Source organism: Porites lutea, chromosome 11, assembly GCF_958299795.1.
Source record: "Porites lutea chromosome 11, jaPorLute2.1, whole genome shotgun sequence".
Classification (NCBI taxonomy): Eukaryota; Metazoa; Cnidaria; class Anthozoa; order Scleractinia; family Poritidae; genus Porites; species Porites lutea.
Window position 1 is genome coordinate 25,216,619 of NC_133211.1, and position 19,653 is coordinate 25,236,271.

The window sequence follows — 19,653 nt, forward strand, 5'->3', positions numbered from 1 at the left end:
GCTACCCGTAGGCTATGTTCTCTTTAATAAACAAAAGGAAGGATTAGTGCGCGTCTTTCTGTGCGGGAGATCCCGAGTTCGATTCCTAAGTATGACGTCATCTCCTTTTTTCGACTTCTTTCCTTTCAGTGTAGCTTTAAATTTCTGCAGGAGCCGATTACTTCTGACGAGTGGCCGTATTAACGGGGTGAAATTGTAAAAGATTCTGCTGTTTGGGATTTTAAAGACCGTCTTTAAAATGTGGCCTTTGGTCGCATTAACGGGTGACTGTACTAACGGTATTTTTTAAAAAGGAAAATGTACGGCCGTTTTGCAGAGCCAAAAAAAATGGTCATACTAACGAACGTTGCAAATTTGAATCAATCTAGTTTTTTTTTTTTTGGTTCCAGCGTAAGACAGAGTGAAGTCGGCGTACGAGATTAGGTCAGCAGATTAGCGCTCCTAACTTTTATTTACCAATTTTGTTATATTTGTTTATAGGCTTTTGGCAGCCAGTTTTTGCGTGCCTCTGCCCCCGAGTTGTCGGCACCGAAGTTGTTTTTAGCAGCGGGGGTGGAGAGCGAGGGAGGGGAAGGTTCCCTTTTTTTTCCACCAAGTGGTTTTAGGGTTTGGGGTTTTCGTATTCGACGGTGTCGTGACCGTTGATTTCTTTAGAGGTTAGTTTTTCGTCGTAGAGTGTTTTTTAATCAAGTGCGGTCTTGTAATCTTGCGGTAATTTTGCAATAAACTAGCTTTGAGGTCCTTGCTCATCTAAGAGCCATATCATCTACTGTTGGGCGGGCCGCGTGGCTTTCTGGGTAGTGAAGGCAAAAGCGTGTGTTGCCCCCGCGCGTGCCTCCCATCATCACTTGCGCCCTTCAACATCGGCAACTGACATCAGAGTGAAGCAATGTTGTTCCTTATATCCTCTTAAGTTTGGATTGGTATTCATGTGTTTAGAGTCAACTACTTTATTCATCAATGGGGTAAACGTGTTTTGAAGCAGGTTTTGTAATACTCCTTTCAAAGGAGCGAAGTTTCCAACTTGCATAAGTTAGAAAGCGAACTAAAAATTCAGAAGATTCTCAAAGGAAGTGCACCAAAGATGTTTGCTCTTCGTAGTTCGTCCGCTACAAGTGGCTTACCCGGGGCTTGGAGATGTACTGGACGAAGTAACGAGGAAATGGTAGACAAATTTGTTCATATGGGCGTTATAATAACTTCAGAAGTGGAAGATGCTTTCAGGGCTGTCCCAAGGGGAGCGTTTGTGCCCCACGATTTACAAGTCGAGGCCTACATAGACTCACCGCTTCGCGGGGAACCACACGTTCATTTGTCAGCTCCTCACATGTACGCTACTGTTCTTGAAGCCTTACAGCTTTCTCCAGGTATGAAGAATTATTCGCTGTATCTTTTTTTTTAAATTGTGTGTTTTTATTGAAGTAAAATTACATCATGTCTGTCTGATTAGCTGGCAGCTGTATGGCCAATTTCCGTTTTTGTGACTTACAGTCCAACTTTCAATTTTGAATTGCTGATTTTTAAGCTAAACAATTTTTTATAACGGGACAGAGAAGGCGTACTGGATTTCATTTGTTTATTCTAAGACTTGTTGATTCTAAAGTCAATGTCTATATCCTACATGTGTTAGTGTGACAATTTGCTGTTTTGATACCGTCCATATCAAAGAGCGGAAGTAGACTTACCAAATAAAGCCCTATTTCTTTATATTAATAGGTGGGATTTGAACGTCCAGAATAGGACTGTTGTTTACAGTAACTGATGTTTTGACAACCTGCACAAAGTCATCTTCAGAGTCAAAATGACTATTGCACAGGTTGTCGAACTGTTAGTCACGATTATCAACAGGCCTATCCAGGACTATAAAATTCAACCAAATGATAATTTCCTCAGTGTTCTCACCAGGATTTTGCCTTGGGGAGTCCCAGGGCCCCCCCTTCTGAGAAATAGGGGCCCTGTAACAGTGTTCTCCTTATCAGGCGGTAACCGGTAAAATTTACCGCCTGAAGCAACACTTCTTACCGCCTGCAGCCGCTAAAAAATATGTAAGTTGTGATCCGATCCGATCCTCACGAGAAAATGAATGAATATATAAAAAAGTATAGCCACCTAAGAACAAAACACACGTATATACAGCCCAAAAATAATTAGCCTGCGAAAACATCGGCGGCGAAGAGCGAGGAGAAACGGATGTTTTCACAGGCTAAAAAATAATGCACATGCAAGAACTTCTGTTTGCTTCCGCAGGCTGGCAACTTCGTGTGGCTTTTTGCAAGGCGCTTGCGCTTGAACCCAGCAAGACGCAAGAACTTCTTCCGTCGTTTTTACTTTCATAAATATATTTCATGGAAAATTTTGCAGACAAAATTATTCAGCAGGTCAGATCAAGGTCAAGTGAGGCGTTACGCTCAGTGTTTGAATCGTTTACATTTATCGTTTGGCAATGTTTTCATTTTTATCGTTTCTATCCTTTTCAGTTTTCGTTTGTTTCCCTTCTTTCAGTAGCTGTTTGAAGGAGTTTCACAAACGATCATCGGGTCATTTTGCGACATCGCCGCAGACACGTGAAAATTTATTCTGATAATAAAATAGCTGTGCCACTTTCTGTATTTGTCAGCGGATCACTAATCTATACTTTAGGCACATAGTGTTTGAACATTTAAAGGGACAGTGTCCCGATTATGCGCACGCGCGAGCGTCATCTGTTTTTTCTTCAAAAGACAATAGAACTGTTAAATTGACTCGACAAGATTTCCTTTCCTTATAAAGTAATAAATAATTGTCATGTTTTCTTTGGAATCGTGATATCCGTTGTGGCAGAAATTCAACGCCTTTGGTTTGTTTTGCCGAGACTATGGTATTGTACTATGAAATGATCGAAATGTTCGAAACTACAGATCGTTTTGTTAAACAATCGCCTCACACGCTTTATCTACCTTTGGAAAAGCTGAACGTTTGAAGTGTTCACTTTGCAGAAAAAGCAGAGAAAGCTGTTCGCTTTCTGCAGAGAAAGCTGTTCGCTTTCTCAGGCAACTTTTTACTTGCATGATAACCTTCTGCTGCCACAGAGTGAATTAGTGTCAAGGCTACAAAATGATGTAACAAAAAGGCGACAAACACCACAAACTTCTTTCAGGTTAACACTTATCAAGAATTTCGTACGCCGTCTTGAGGCTTGCGGTAATTTTGTAGCTTCTTGCGGTGAAGATTTTTGACTTCTTTCGTTTCAAAGTTCTTGCAGGTAAATCACAAAGGATCCGCAAAAATACGGCACTTTCGCTTCTTGCGGTGGCTTGCATATTCTTGTGGCGCAGCAACTTCTTACGCCACTTTTTGCACATGCATTTCTTTTGGACTGTACTGTATATACAGCTTTCCTTTTTAGGGACATGCATTTTGGAATGAAACGTTTTAATTTGTTGTCTAAAGATAACACGACAGCAGATTTGCGTAAAATATGTTTTAAAATATGGGAATAAAAAAATTTCCCAGTGACGGCGGGGTCCATGTACCTCACTCCACCTGCCCCCCCCCCCCACTTCCGAGAAAAGTCTTGTCTATATTTTTTGCCTTACCGTCCATGAATGGTCCCTCACCTGCTGGGCTAAAATTTAGGGAGAACCCTGCTGTAAGAACATTAGGGGGACAAAGTTACTCGCGTCAACAAAAAACACGCAGTACGAAGAACCTGAGCCCGCACTCCAAATTGTCTGTTACGTGAAGTACCTACCTGATCCAATATGGCGGAAGAGGTGTTTACGATTCGGAGGAGGAGTTTACGATGTAGTGAGACGTGCGTGGGACCAATGAAAGTAAAGGCAACAAAATTAAAGACTTGACTCATTTGATATCATGTTTTTTATTTATTCAAACAAACAGAATGCTTTAGTGTTAGGTTGACCATTAAAACTACTTAAGTCCGTTTGACTCGTAGCTTGCCCCTGCCCCCTAACGGGCGCATCTTCTTGGTTTTAATGCGCAATTTCAGTTTTTCTTGCGGAAATCCCGCAAGGCCGCGGCTTGGTGAGAACACTGATTCCTACCTACTTATGACATGACTTCTGGGTTCCAACCATTTACCAAGACAATTTCTGATAACAATTTAATAATACAGTATAATGAAAATGTTATGTATTTAATAGTGACCTAGGTCACCATTAGTTCAGAGATCAGAATGCACAAGCAATATTCTGGGATATTATGAGTCTGAATCCAATGGAGGCTTATGCTTGTTGCAACATAAGAAATTATGTAATATCTTAAATCTCAATATTAGACTTTCACCATTATTACATTCTGTAAGTAGTGTACATTCATCACAAGTGGGTCAGTCATGAGTAAACTGGTAGCTGCATGAATTTTTAAGTCTGGTTTCCATATGATCACCCCGATCATCCCATTTGCTCAAATAATGTTCAGACAATTGGGACAATCGCAAATGACCCAGATGACTGAGACAACCTCGATTGCTTGGATAGAGTTGAGTTCTATCCGCACGATCGTGTAAATTTTGAAGCGATCATGTGGAAACGCTCTCAGGTGACTGAGATGATCGGGATGATTTGGATGATCGAAGGCTATCCCGGAAATCATCACTTTTATTCCAGTAATGGAGAATACCGCTGAAGTTGGAAAAATAAAGCAAAACTGTTCGCACTGCATATGGGTGCTATTTGAAATTAGAGAAACTCGCTGACATCAAGTTCTTGATGTGATACTATGTCTTTGTGGAACTCTTCTAGCTTCTCAAAGCTGCAAAATCGAGAGAAAATGTAAATAGCAAGGTGCTAGGGTGGCTGTGCGATTAAAATCCATCATTATGTTTGGCTTGTTTGCAAAACATGCGCAAAAATTCTGTTGTCTGACCCAGAGACATCGCTGACGACTCCCAACTCTTTTCTTTGAAACAACTGGGGCGATCAGGATGATCCGGAGGATCATATGGAAACCAGGCTTTAGCGTCCTATTGGGAAACAAGGAGTGCTTACCATTTGTATGGCTCAGTAATTCTGGGAAGAATGCAAACTTAATGGAACGTGACATGCAGGTGGAATGATTTTCAAGAAAAAGGCAATGCCATGCGAGGTATCGCCTTGTCATCCGAGGTATCACCCTAACCCTTGTAAACCTGCTTGTAAGGGCAGTTCCATTATTCTGTGCAAAAAAATCCACTGAAAATTCCATTCACCTACAATGAATGAAACAAATTTGGTGTAAGCAAGGCTGTGCTCTAAGAAAATAATAATTATACACTGCAAGCTGTACATTGGATAGGGATCCCAAAACCTCTAAATCCATAAAACCAGATTGCCCAGCATTTATGTTTGATGCAAAACGTAAGATATCCTTGTCACCTTAAAACTAAAGTACATTGCCAAGGGACACTGCTAGAACACAGATACCCTGCATTTGTTTTTCAACCTTTATTCACCTTTATTAGGTTTGTCATTCCTCAACATTGGCAGTGGCACAGGCTATTTTTCCTGTTTAGCTGGTTACATTCTTCAAAACCACGGTATAAATCATGGCGTAGAACTTCATGAAGATCTGGTGCGGTTTGCTAAGGAAAGAGTTGAGGAATACCTACAGTTCTGTCCTGCTATTGCCCATGATATCTGTATGCCCAAGTTTGTGGCTGGAAACTGCTTCAGAGTGGATCCTTCAGGTTGTAACTATGACAGGGTATATTGTGGAGCAGCTTGTCCTCCCAATAAAGTTCGGTTCATTCTTGCATTGACCAAGATTGGTGGCTTTGCCATTATTCCTTGTAGAAACAAGGTATGGTCGGTACAGTTTTGATTTGTTTTTGAGAACGTTACTTTAGTTTAATTTTACAATAATTATAATATGGATTTTGACAGTCTGTTGATGATTGAAATCCTGAAGGCCTGTCCATTGTTATAGACCAGTACATCAAATTGTTTTTGTGTTTTATTTCTGCAGCTGCTCAAGATTGAACGAGTCTCAGAAACTGGGGTGAAACAGACTTGTATCAGTGATGTGAATTTCGCACCACTTGTAACAATGCCAGATTCTGACTCAAGTCTTCCCAAACTCTTTTTTCCGAAGGAAAATCCAAAAAGAAGAGAAAAGGTTTGTTGAAATGCTAACAACTGTTAGTGAAGTAAATTGCAATTGCTTTTGTGTGTTTACACAAAAATGCTGCACAGTCGCGAGATAATTTAATTTATATATTTAGCAGAATGCTGGACAAAGCACGCTTTATTTTGGGCTTCATTTTGTGAAGCCCAAATTGATAGTGGACTTACTTGAAGAACTCGACAGTGACTTTTGTATTTTTATTTATTTTGTCAGAACACTCGTATTTACCCTCCATCCAATGTACTGGTAAGCCGTGGAAAGGCCAGAACACTACTTGCTAAATTGAGAGCTCTCCAAGAAGCAACTGGTATGTAGCCTTAGATAACTAAGTTTCTGCAGGTGGGGTGGGGGGGGAGTGATCTACAACCAACAATTACCTGTGTTAAAGAAATTTCTCAATTATTATTGAGTTGCCTTGCGTGATTTTTTTTCTCATGCCAAAATTCAATTAACCTCTGTAGTCAGACACTTGCAGTATGAAAGAGGTGTAAGAATGTTACAGAGGTGCCGTGTCTGCATTGTAGTTCAAACTGAAATTCAGGTTAATGAATTTAATGGTTTTGCACTTAGCTTTCTTTGAGATTTCCTTTATCTGTTAGACCCAAATAATTATAAAAACTAGTAAAAACCAAAGGTTAGGAAGTGCAGGGGAGATCAATGCAAAGGTTTTGGCTCCAACAGTGGCTGTCCAAGCGTACCGTCAGATTGCATTCTATGCATTCTATGCATTCTATGCATTCGTTTCATTCTTATCAAAAGTCCAAATGAATCCTGGCTACATACGTGCTGCCCTCGTCACTGTAATAGCAACCTGGACATTAGGATTGTGGGCTCCTCCGGTTGCCCACAAATTATACACTGTAATTAGTATAGTCATTAGAGCGGTTTTCACTTGACTGTCGTAAAACCAAAACCAAAGTAAATACACTAGCCAACCAAAGGGCGTAGTAAAACCAAAACCAAACCAATTCCTCAATTACTTTCGACAGTCAAGTGAAAACCGCTCTATTATCATTTACTATTATGAATACCATAATGTCAACAATTTCCTTTGTGACTCCTTCCCTAATGCTAATCATTTGAGCAACTAGCAGTTAGGAAATCAAAGGAAAAGAGGATGATAAAAGAGAATTAAGCTGGGTTGAATTCATTTTAACCTCAGAAGTTCATTTTGGACTTCTACTGCATTTAAGGTATACATAGGTTGTTATATACATTGTGCTTACACTGTTATTATGGGATTTCTGTATTACTGAGGTTTGCAGAAGGACGGGTTCAACTACATGTTTACTTTTAGTGATTTATGTAACAAATTTTAAGTCCTGAGACATCATGGGTCCCACTGAGTCTTGAATTAAATGTGCTTTTTAGCCATTCTAACCAGACAGTTAATACAGTTTAATATTTTAATTATAGTCTGTTTTAAGGCACAACAGAAAGTAAATAAAATATATGCATTGTTAACAGGTTAAACCACAAGACCACATCAGCCCTTTGGCTGCCACGATTTTCAATGGAACCTGCACTTGTGTTGATGATGATGGTTAACATTTTGTCTTCACATTAATTAGCAACCCTAACTTTAATAATATCAAAGCAATTTTCTTTTTTTTTATAGAGTGCTTACTTATGTCTCAGTCTCTACCAGTGGCATTTTGTTATGTACCATCACAACAACAAGTCCAGCAATACTTTAGTAAGAAAACAAAGGCCAGGAAACATTCCAGTGTGGTGGTAACTTCTCCTGTGGATCAGAAGATCTCTTTCTTTGGTTCAAGTGGTGGTGCTTCTGAAGCAGATACAACAGGTCCTCAAAGCATCTGGAACCATTTGCAGAAGGACAAGTTATGGCAGACTGTGTTAGAGTATTACTACAGTCTTTGCAATGTGTCCTATCAAAAAAGGTGCCAGACATTGGATGTTTACTTAAGGAGAAAAGTGAGGCATAAAAGTGAGAGAAGAGAAAGTAAAAAAGTTTTGTCATATGCTGAGATTGCACGTAAGCTTGGTATACTCAGTACAACAACACAGAGTGTTGTTTCGGTGCAAGAATGTCAGGAGTCACTGGGAGACAAGAGTGAGTTACCATTAGAGGAAGCGTTAAGTGCAGTGACTGGATCTGCTAGTAGCTGCAGTAGTACAAAAGACTGCAGTGCAACTGTAGATCATAGCACTAACAGCACTCCTGAAGATGTTACGGGCAGTACTTTTTGTAGTAATTCAACTGAAGGATTTGTAAGTCATTCTGATCAAGCTGATAAATTTAATCAGCCAAACACATCAAGTAATAGTCACTCGCCAGAAATGTGTTCTCAGAAATTGTCTGGTGACAAGAATGTTGCTGATGAAGTGAGCTCCATTGAGACATGCAAAACTAGAAGTTCATCAGGATCAAATGGTTCAAAATATACTGAAGTGCTTATTGAGATGGAAAGAGAACTTATGGAGAGATTGGCTACTTCGCCATCAAGCAGGTGGTGTTTAAATGACGATCTTGTTCTTGTACACCTTTTGTGTGACATTTGTGAGAAGTCCAGTCAAGGGAGAACCAAGGTAGGAAGTTTTCTAAGTGGTTTACAGCTGTAAATTATTTTGACTAGTGTGACCAACCGAAAAAAAAACAAAAAAAAAAACAGAACAACAACAACAAGAAGCTGACATTTAAAGTGATAGAGTTTTGGTCATTTTTCGTTTTTCACATGACAGTAACTGTTGCAAGATTTTGTGCCAGAACGAAATTCTTGCTCTGGCACTCTTGTGTTAAATAACCAAGACATATATAGAAGAAGGAGCCAGGTTGAATTTGTGCCATTACAAAAGTCACATGGTATCATGTAAACACCCTGTAAATGAGCTAAAATCGCATTGGGGACAAGAGAACTAATAGAAGCAGCTCTAAGGAGATGATTGAATGCATGTGCAATGTTTGACTCTTGTGAGATGTTTCATAAAACTTGGAAAGCCCCTTACTGGGTAGGGAGTAGAAACAACTTCTGTTTGTTTCAGTCATACCACTTTTTAATTAGGCAAGGAGGTACATGTGTGACCATAGATAAATCATATTCAGACCTCTTTTTTTCCCATTTTTTATAAGGGGCACTCAAGGCTGTGCTGTAAGGAAAATTGAAGGGAGCCCAGTGCTCTGAAACTGCAAAATCTAGGGTGCCCGGCATATGATTTGCATGAAAAATCTGAGATTTGCTAGTCACCTGAGGGAAAAAGTTAGGCACCAGGGGCCACCGGGCTCTGCTAGAGCACAGCCCTGGGCACTGGGTTTCTAGCATGTCTTAGATGCACTCTTCTAATTTTTTTCTCTTCAAGGTAACTGCTTTTCTTTGTTTTTACAGGGCTGGTTCAGTGAAGAATATGCACTAGCTGAACTGCTTTCTAAGGCAAGTGTTGCAAACCATCCCAGGCTTTCCAACTATTCACCTGAGAGCTTGGCTTATCGAACCATTGCGCTCTGCAGAATTGCCCAAATTCTTGATTCTGTATTGTATCTTGTGACTGGACCCTCATTGTTGACAGAGCAGAGTTTTTGCCCAAATCGATACCAACTAGATTCATTCACAGAATCTTCATTTCTGTCTTCGTGGCTGTACCTGGAATCAAAAAGCAGTTCACCTCCTATCAATTATAGAACAGAGGAAAAGTCAGTAAGTGAAGCCAATGAAAAGGTTGAGACTAAGTTGGATAAAGAAGGAAACAACTTCCTGCATGAAGGCAATTTGAAGAAAGCGAAACATTCACTGGCATCTCTTGAAAAGGTCCAGGAACAACTCAAGGCCGTCAAAAGAAAGGTATACAGGTTGATGCTAGGCAGAATTGCTGTTTAGGGAAAAGGACGACATACACAATATGGATGTGCTTGATCGTAATTCAATACACTTGAATCCCCATGTGTGACCACATCTCTAAAACACAAAATTTTTCCAGTCAAAGTCTTATGGCTGGAACCCTTCATAAATGACCACCTCTTGTGAGCAATGGCAACCACTCTTTGGGTTGTTGGTTTTATAATTTTCCTACTATGTTTTAACCCCTTGTAAGCAACAAATTGAGGTATGGTCTAATCCCTATGTTGTTGCTGTATTATACAGAATTCTACTCTCAAAGTCTACAACAACATGGAGCTACACCTATAGTAACTTAGAAATAAAATGCAATAATTTTTTTTCCTGCTAAAAGTAGATGTATGTGAACCTCCCAAGGGACCCTCTGTGGGTCGATTCTCATAAGTGACCACAACATCTTCGCATTTTGGGGATGATGCCTCTAATATGGGAGGTTCAACTGCATAAGCAAATAATTTTTTTGGAAAATCTACAATGTAAACAAAATGGCCAGAGTCCCTTAAACTGCAATTCATGGTATTAAAACTTGGATCAGTTGAGGGAGTAACATTGAAATGTTGTGCTCGACGTCCTTTTTTCCTCTCCCTTTCAATGTTGGCCTGGAATTTGGACAATTTCACCAAAAAAGCATTACAAAACAACATTGGAAGAGAGAAAGGCAGGTACCAGAGTGGTGTGATCCAAGTTGAATGTCCTTGATTGTAAAATTGATTAAGATACCTCTTACCACTTAACATATGTGTCTTCTTTGTAGATTTGTTTTATAGAAGAACAAAAACAGCTGCTTCACAGCAGCATTCGAGAGCAGGAGTTAGTTCCTGCTGATTTACTGGTAGACATGGATGTTGGTGATGTTAAGGTTCAGCGAAATGAACTGTTACTGAAGCAACAGAAGCAAGAACATTACAAACTCCACCTGCTTGCTTTATTAAAGAAACTGAAAGAAGATGAGAAACTTCTTACAAAGGTACATGTGTGCATCTTAAATGAAAATAATGTGGTCCTGCTCTTAGGTGGGTCATAGTTTAGTTAAAATTATCTGTTCGAAACTTCCCTTTTATGGCATTGTGAGACAAATATTGTACATTTGTATAAGTAGTTTATTCCCTTGATGAATAATGATAACAAAGATGAGAAAAAGCTGAAGTTGATTGTGATGATGATCATGCTGAAAATAATAATGATAATGATAATGATAATGATAATAATAATAATAATAATAAGTAATGGTAACAGGACTGAGTGGAGTCCAGTTCGGTCTGTAATCACGAGTATGATTACAGACCGAATTGGACGACATGAAGTTCTGTTTCCAATTAATCATAACTTTAACAAAATTTGTGAGATAATAGGTTATTTTTTAAATCAAAACACAAAATTCGAAATTTTGTTTTGCTAGTGGTGAAAAAAAAAGCCATTTAAGCGCGCACGTGATGGCCCATACTGTCCAATTACTTAGGCATGACTCGTACTGTCCTATTAAACTGTCCAATTAAGGCTGAAATCAGGGTAGTTGATAGCCAATCAGATTTGACAATTTTGTTATAGTAATGATTATAATAATAATTTTATTCAACTTTAAAAATATGTACATAATTTACAGAAATATTGGAAGTATGAATTAAGCACTGTACAACATTAAGAATTATATAAATCATAAAACACTGTTAATAATAATGCAGCCATCCAAATGCCTATATGATCAGTGTATTAATTTTGAAAACTAACTCAACCCTGTGGAAATAGAAAGTAAAAAAAAATTGGCGTGAAAAAATTGAGCTTGTTCTTGAGGAAGAGTATTCTGCTGTTCTGTGGCAGTCTGGGATAATGGCTCTGGTCCAAATTTCTACTGACTCAAAGTCATCTGCTTCCTGTGAATACCCTTGGAGATATTTCCCTATAAGAAATACAGGGCGTCCATTGTACTTTTTAGGGGTTAAAATTGGTGGATTGCTTCATTTACCACTTAAAAGTGAATCAGAGTTGTTGCCATACTATTAAGGGGCATATTTGAGTATGTAGCTGAAACTATTTCTTAGTAAACTTAATGTTCTTTATCTCTATTGAAAATTGTCAGTGCCAGTTACATGCAATTAGTCATTTTAAAATGAATTTTTTGACCTCTAATGGCTGAAAATGTTTGTGAGTCATTCTCACATGCACATGATTCTCAATCTTTGTTAACCAAGCCTTGTTTTAGCTAGCCAAACAAAAATTGATTTATAACTGCAAAAATGTTGTCTTCTAGAAAGTGGAATGCTTGACAGAGGTAACAAAACAAGAGACAACAGAACCTCTCCAACAAAGCTCCTCTGCTCAGGAAAGAAAAGCAATGCCACAGCAAGTTGAAGCAGCTCACAAATGGACAATACACTCTGCCAGTACCCCACTAAATGATAACAGCTCTACACGCTACAGCCTCTCATCACTTTTGCCAAAGATCCGATTTCTTTTGCCACTGTGCAGTCAGCGATGGCGCTTAGTTCATGAGTTGTTACACACCACTGAGCTGTCTGCCCCTGATTACATGCCTGTAATAACAGTGGATCGACGAGTGCCATTGGTGGAACGCCGTGCTGAATTGCGTAGCAGTGTGTTTCTTCAGGTTCACCGTGAACTGAAGGGAGAGAAACTTCACTTTCGGTTAGTTGTTACTATAACATGAACTCTTTTTGTCCTTTTACATGAGGCATTTTACTTCTAGACTACTTTATGGCGAGATTGTCACTCCAAATTTTAAATCTGGAAAAAATCGTAAGGTGTTCTTCAAGTTAAAAAAAAAAACACCTTTTTGTCAGAACTTTTGCATAGTATTTTTCTTAGGACTTTCCAGGAAGATATTTCAAATTTTTTGTAATTTTTGTTTTCCCTTTGGTTATTATCAGGAGAAAATGGGTTACATACAATATTCCCTGCCTGTAAGCTGGACACCCATATAACCTTTTCTCCTTGTCCACTCTTTGAGAGAGAACGTATATAGTCATGTTATTAATGACAGAGAAATATAGTGAGGCTGCAATGAGAAAACCAATTATATCTTCCTTAAAGGGTTCTTAGCCTGATAGGGAGTTTAGACTAGAGTTTAAAGAACGTCTGTTTATATAAGGACTGGCCTTTTGGTCAAGCTGTAGCTAGCATTTACTAACGGGTAAGAGTCATTTTAACTAGCGTGAAAAAATTCTTGACCAGCAGGATTGATTACAGTTCTTCTATAATTTAAATACCCTTAAAAAACTGCACTTGCCCATCATGTAGCAGCTGAACCAAGAAACCACAGGCTAAGGTGCATGACTTTCTTTGCATGCTGGTTTAGACAGTGCTTATAAACAAAGTAGCAGAATTATTCCTGAAGCAGCCCACTGCTAATAGAGGGCTTTAGATTTGAGGACGAGAACGAGTGCGAGTCAAGATTTAACTTGAAGTTTCTGTGTGCGTTCTAAAAAAAGGACACCCTGCTTCAATTTACTTTTTTTCACCAAAAAACGGTTATTTATACTGAAGGAGGTTAGTTAAGAAGATTGATTACTTTTTTCCGCCAGTACGACATTCTTGCTAAAACTCGTAGTAGAATGACGACGGCTATCACATTTTCCTGCCAAAATGACGCTGGTTCACGCGTGAACAATACTCAGTATTGAGGAAATCTCGTATTCGTAGTCGTCTTCGTCTCAGAGTCTACAGCTCTCTATTGCCTTCAGCGCTTGAGACAGATCTTTTCCTTATTCCTGTGTGCCCACTGTCCATTCCTTTGCAGCTGGAACAAGTGCAAGTATGATCAGTGGTGGGAAGTGAAATTTGTTGGCGAGGGTATTATTGATCAGGGAGGAGGATTCCGAGACTCTCTGGCCGAGTTAGCGGATGAACTCTGCCCATTGGATGAGAATGTACCAGAAATTCTGCCATATCTCATCAGGACTCCAAATCAGAAGGTAATTATCAATCAAGCACCACATATTACAGTAATCCACAGGTTTTGTTCGTTTTTGTATTCGTTTTTGTACTTCTGCCAAACCCATGGCCGATGGATGGTTGTGGGATGGTGCCTGGACAAACTGAGTGAGTCAAAAGCGAACACGCAAGGTAACCATCACAATCCTGTGAGTGGCAACCACCAGACACCGTCACATTGAGAGCTTCAGTGGAGAATTTTGTAGATACACGTTCAGATGGAATGGATGAGTGGGAGCTAAACAGCCTAAAATATTACTTGCTAAAGGCAATGTGAGGAAAATGATTTACCTCGACAGCAGCAATCTAAAAATTACTAAGGCTCTGCAAATTCCCAAAGACCACCATATATTTGATTAGTGAGGGAGACCACTGGCCAGCATTCTCTGCTCACCTAAATTACATTAATTTTTTATTTTAGCCACGTTGAAGCTAATGTTGTTGTTGCAATGAATGCATCAGTAAAACTGTTTGTGCCTTTTCTTTCACTTTCTTCAGGGGAAAGTTGGTGATTTTCTGGATTGTTTTATCCCTAACCCTGGTTGTGATGAACTTTACATGTTTCATTGGCTTGGAGTACTGATGGGTGGAGCGTTTCGTAGTGATGAAAGCCTTACTCTTGCCTTTCCTCCCTTTGTTTGGAAACTTCTTGTTGGAGAACATGTCACCTGGGCCAAGGATTATGCTGCCATTGATGAAGCTGCTGTCCGTATAACTGGTTAGAAAGACAACTTTTTATTTAAAATTGTTGAGAGCAAATTATTTGTTCAACTAATTTGCAGAGGAAAATTATTGTACTCTTGTGACTCCTTTTTTATGTACTTAGTTTATACTTTGATAATGATTGAAGTATTAATAGTTTTAAAATGTTAAATACCAACTGATATTGGTCGAAGGACTTTGTAAAATTAAACTTGAGTAAACACATCAAAGCAAAACTTATCATTTTTACGGTTCAGAGTTTGATACTTTAATAACAATAGAAATTTGGTTTATATCACCACTTGCAAGGCGCTACTTTTCCCACTCAAAATGGAAAACTTGCAATGGCTTGTTTGATGGTGCATTAGTGACATTCTCGGTAGCCTTTGCCTGGCTCTCAGATAGTACAACGTCGCAACAATAAAACAAGCCGAGCAAAAATAAGACGCGTGATCTGGGGCAGAAGGTGGTGGCATTGCTATCTCTTCCCCAGCGCCTACGCGTTTTCGCGTCACTCTTTACTGCAGAATTGCACTACCATCTTGCAGCCAGGAACAGGCTACCTTCTCGGGAGAAGTTTTGCTTTGTCATGCTTGGTTATACTCCTGAATGAAATAAAAATTTGAAAGAAGCGTTTCTCTAGCGTACAATCATGGGGTCTGAGAGGAGCAACAAATGTTAATTGTAGAATTAATGTGCTTCTTGTAATTGTTAGTGAGCTGTTGTCTTATAGCTTATGATATTTTGCAATGCAGATGAACTAGAAGCCCTAGATGAAGAGTTGTACAAAAGTAACTATGGTGACGAGTGTACCTTTTCCACCGTGTTAAGTGATGGCCGTCGTGTTGAGCTACTCCCAGCAGGGGAGGGCAGAGTAGTGATGCCTGATGAAAGGAAAGAGTATGCATCTCTTGTCAGAAGAGCCCGGATGACAGAGTTTACTAAGCAGGTAACAGTGACGACAACACTGCTTGTCGTCTGACGAGTGTGATTATAAGGTGGTATTTTAATCTTCACAATAATTGTGTGATGCTTGAATATTACTACTTTCGGAATCATTTTGAGATTTCTAATTACATCAAGGTTTTTTCGTTCCATGGATAAAATGCTATCATGTTGAACGTTTGTGTTCAAACAAAACACATTTTGTCTTGCTTGAAAGAAGACAACTATTGGCAATAGCTGGAACCTCTTTCTCTGTTTCACATTATAGTCTCTCTTCCTTTCTCTCAACCCTCTACCACACAATGCTTTCTGGCAGGCCAGAATGTTTACTAAAGACGAAATGTGGCTACAATGTTCTGTTTGGTGAAGAAGACGTTTGATAAAATCTACGCGTTAAGTGGCCTGTTCTACCTATCGGCAAAGCTCCTAAAAATCGCTTATTCTCCTTGCAGTTCTGCTCAGACACCTAAATTCTGCTCGGTTTAGAACTTAAAGGCCCTTCGAGCCTTGTGATTTTTACAAATATGGGAGAGAGCATAGGTCTAGCACTCATTCTGCATAGCAGAATTGTATTTCATCTTACTTTGTGCAATATCGCTCCTTTTAGTGGAACAGGTTAAATTATTTCGTAGTATCTTTTATCTTGATTTGTATTTAATTTTCAATGTTTCTTGCAACTTTTAGGTGCATTTTCCATTATTCTGCTCAAAAATGCCTGATCAGTTCTGCTGGTAGAATTTTCGCCTTTGAAATCGTCCATTTTGCGTAAAATTCTGCCGGCAGAACTTATCCAGGCCTAATGAGGAATTACTCTGTTGACAGGTACAGGCCATGAGGCAGGGCTTGATGACTGTTGTACCTGAGTCAGTGCTTACTCTTCTGACTTGGTGTAATCTCGAACGAGGTGTTTGTGGAGATAGAGACGTCACTCTTGCGCATCTCAAACCTGCCTGTAAGTATGTTGAGCTTTGTGCGGTCATACTGCCGCTAACGGCCGAATCTGCTCCATTATTATTCATTAAAACCTCCAGGTTCCGAAAAATACAATAGCAAATACATAGTAAGATATGACCTAATTCTATTGCCTTGGCAGCCCCGATGTCAATATAGCATTTGTCATAACAAATTTTTATCTCTATCTAATACAGCCGTGGACTGACTATTTTTCGACAGCGTTGTTAATGGTGGCGTGGGAAATGCTCAAACTTGGGAGGTGTTACCCAGAAAAAATCGAGTCAAGCCACCTTCCAGTCAAGCCATTCTATTGCTCTTTAATTAGAAAGTATATCGGGAATTGCGAGAATCAATCATACAGTGTCTAGAATAGGCCATATTCACGATGACGGAGGTTAACTACAACTATCAGAATTCATTTCGTTTCAGCTCTCTTATTTATATTTATCAATCCCACTGAGTTTTATCAAACAATAGCCCTAATTTACACACAAGAGCGGTAAACTGGCGGAATCTTGTACTTGTAGTCACACTGATATCTTAGGAAGGGCGTTCGCCGTGTTGGAGCTCTCCTTTTTAGAGAGACGTTTGAACGATGTATTTGTTGTCAGGTAAATACGGCGATGATTTAAGGGAATCGTCGAAGACAGTCAAACATATGTGGACAGTTTTGAGTCAGTTCAGCTCTGAGGAGCGCAGCCGATTCCTGCGTTTTGTTACCGGACGTAAGAGGCCGCCTGCCCCCTTCACTGTGGCCAAAGCTGGAGGAGACAAGGACAGCCTTCCCCATGCCTCTACCTGCGCCAGTACCCTCTTCCTTCCTGACTACTCGTCTGCAGCCATCGCCAAGGAGAAGCTCAGGTTAGCAGCAGGCAGAAATCTGCTTTCAAATCTTCAGTTTATGATAATTGAGGGACTTGAAAAGATAGGGAGCTTTAGCAACGACGGCTTCTAAGCAAAACAAAAACTCTGTACGTTCAGCACACTTTTTTCCCGTCACTGCAGGACTTCAACGTGAAATTCCCTCACGGGACGTGTTATGGAGGACGTAAACGCACCACGTCGAATTTTTCTCTCCTTCTAAACTTGGTTTCGGGGAGGGGAGGGGAGGAACAGGCTTCATTTAGGTGAAATTATGAGAAGTAGAGATCGTGTTGTTGTTATGTCAGGTAACATTTTTTTCTTGGGGTCGGGATTTATTTGGTGCGGGTGCAACCCACCAAGCAGGCTGTAAGGAAAAATCTGTGTTAAAATGCAATATACTGAAGCATCATGTATTTTATTTTTTTAGCTATGCGATCTCAAACTGTGTGGCAATTGATACCGATACCAGCCCCTGGTAATAAAGCGTGAATTGAAAGTTAGAAACGAAGAAGTCCTGTGGAGCTACATGGATGAATTATTACTGTGCAACCAACTCAACCTGGGCCACCGACACTTTCAAATTTGCTTGCTTACCATAGTCAGACTCGTTTGTTTTGAATGCGACCTGTGTGTTGAAATAGGTAACCCGGCCCGGCTGAGTTCGCTTCTCCGTGACTATCATTATAGTACTAATATTTGAATAAATATAGTGTGCATTCACTTAAAAAATATATCTATATCTAGGAAAATTCATTATACTAGTCAAGAAAATTCACACTATTCACCAAACAGAAAGTTATGCAGTTTAAATGTCATAATTTAAACTATTAAATTTAAAATTAATATCAATAATGGGGAAATTCCGAGTTGTCTTAAGTCTCCTTTAATTCTAGTTTCCTCGGTCATTACCGACGTTCTTACAAGATCGAGACCACCCATAATATTATAGATGGAAATCAGTTTTATCCTGGCGATAAGGTTAGCGTGACTTTTCAATTTGTTCCCTCTTACTGGGATCTGCTAGGCCTTCACGTTCGCGTGTTCCCTCGGCCACTGGATAATTTACCAGATGACTACAATTGCTTTACATCTAGCGCTGTTTTTTAACCGAGATGACAGGTATTTCAGACGTGTGTAATAGCATAGACACTATGTGTTACTGGGTTGTAGATTTTTTCATTTAGCAGAGATAAAGTACTAGATGAGGTATTTTTATTAATTTCAAGGGACAACGCTCAAAAACGAGTGAAGTGAAACGTTTAACCCAGATTTCTTGAGTGGATTTCTAATCCCATAAGTTATACAGTAACTCGATGGACGTTAATTTGAACGTCAAAGTGTGTTTTAAGACGAAATCCATCAGGAAATTGAGTAATTTAATTTTCAGTGGAGAAAAACCTTGTCCCAGAATAATTTAAACAATATCGCATTTTTTTTATAGTTTTGAAGAGCTATAGATGTAATTGGTTAACTGTAATAACACCAAAGAAAATTTCTCATGAGAGTCCGAAAAATACATGTCCAATTTCACAAAATGACATCTTACAAATGAAATTTTCAGAATTTTGCCTGTTTTTTCACAGTTCTTGTAAAATTTGACATTTATTTTAACGGGCTCTCAGGAGATATGGTCTTCGGTGTTATTACAGATAACTAATTATATCCCAGTATAGCCCTTGAAAAATGTAAAACAGAATGCGTTATGGTTTAAATATTCTGGTACAAGGTTTTTGTCCACTAAAAATTAAAATTACGCAATTTCCTCTGATGGATTCCGTTCTAATGCTCTGCGTTGTAATAAGTTCAAGTTTTCAGTGTGACTTTTGGTCAGAGGCTTTTTTTCGCTTTTTTTTTGGTTAGCGAGTGGAGGCAAGTAGTAGGAAGCACGCGCCGCGGCAAGGGTGCTGTTCTTGCGCTTTCTTCCACTCCCAGAAAAAAACCCAAGAGACTACAACCTGTTCTAGCTTTTTGGGCTAAATATTCCGAAGGGAAAAAACCTCCGAATGTAGCTGTCTCAGAATATAAGCTCTGTAGCTAAAAGGCAAAAATTCCAATAATTATGAATTTTTCACGTAAACGAACTTAAAGTAAACTTATCTGCACCTCAACTTAGATTTGTTCAAGATATTCTCTTTGTCAAGGTGGGAGGTTTCTTTTCTCGCTTTATTCTTTGCTTCATGTCTCTTAATAGATCGTTTTCCCATGACGTCACGGCGGCCATACTTGTGTACAAAACAATGAATCGGGGGCCTTGTTTGTGTACAAAAAAAATCCTGTGGGAACT

General features: G+C 39.3%; 1 protein-coding gene across 1 annotated transcript; it reads left to right on the plus strand.

Moving 5' to 3' along the window:
- Positions 1-920: 920 nt before the first annotated feature.
- Positions 921-19,634, plus strand: LOC140951626 (uncharacterized). The gene is made up of 14 exons (XM_073400920.1): positions 921-1,367; positions 5,441-5,778; positions 5,944-6,093; positions 6,316-6,409; positions 7,721-8,655; positions 9,450-9,902; positions 10,711-10,923; positions 12,205-12,599; positions 13,711-13,885; positions 14,403-14,622; positions 15,362-15,555; positions 16,374-16,503; positions 17,117-17,366; positions 17,797-19,634. The coding sequence occupies exons 1-14, from the start codon at positions 1,085-1,087 to the stop codon at positions 17,846-17,848; spliced, it is 3,882 nt and encodes a 1,293-aa protein (XP_073257021.1). The 5' UTR covers positions 921-1,084; the 3' UTR covers positions 17,849-19,634.
- Positions 19,635-19,653: the final 19 nt, after the last annotated feature.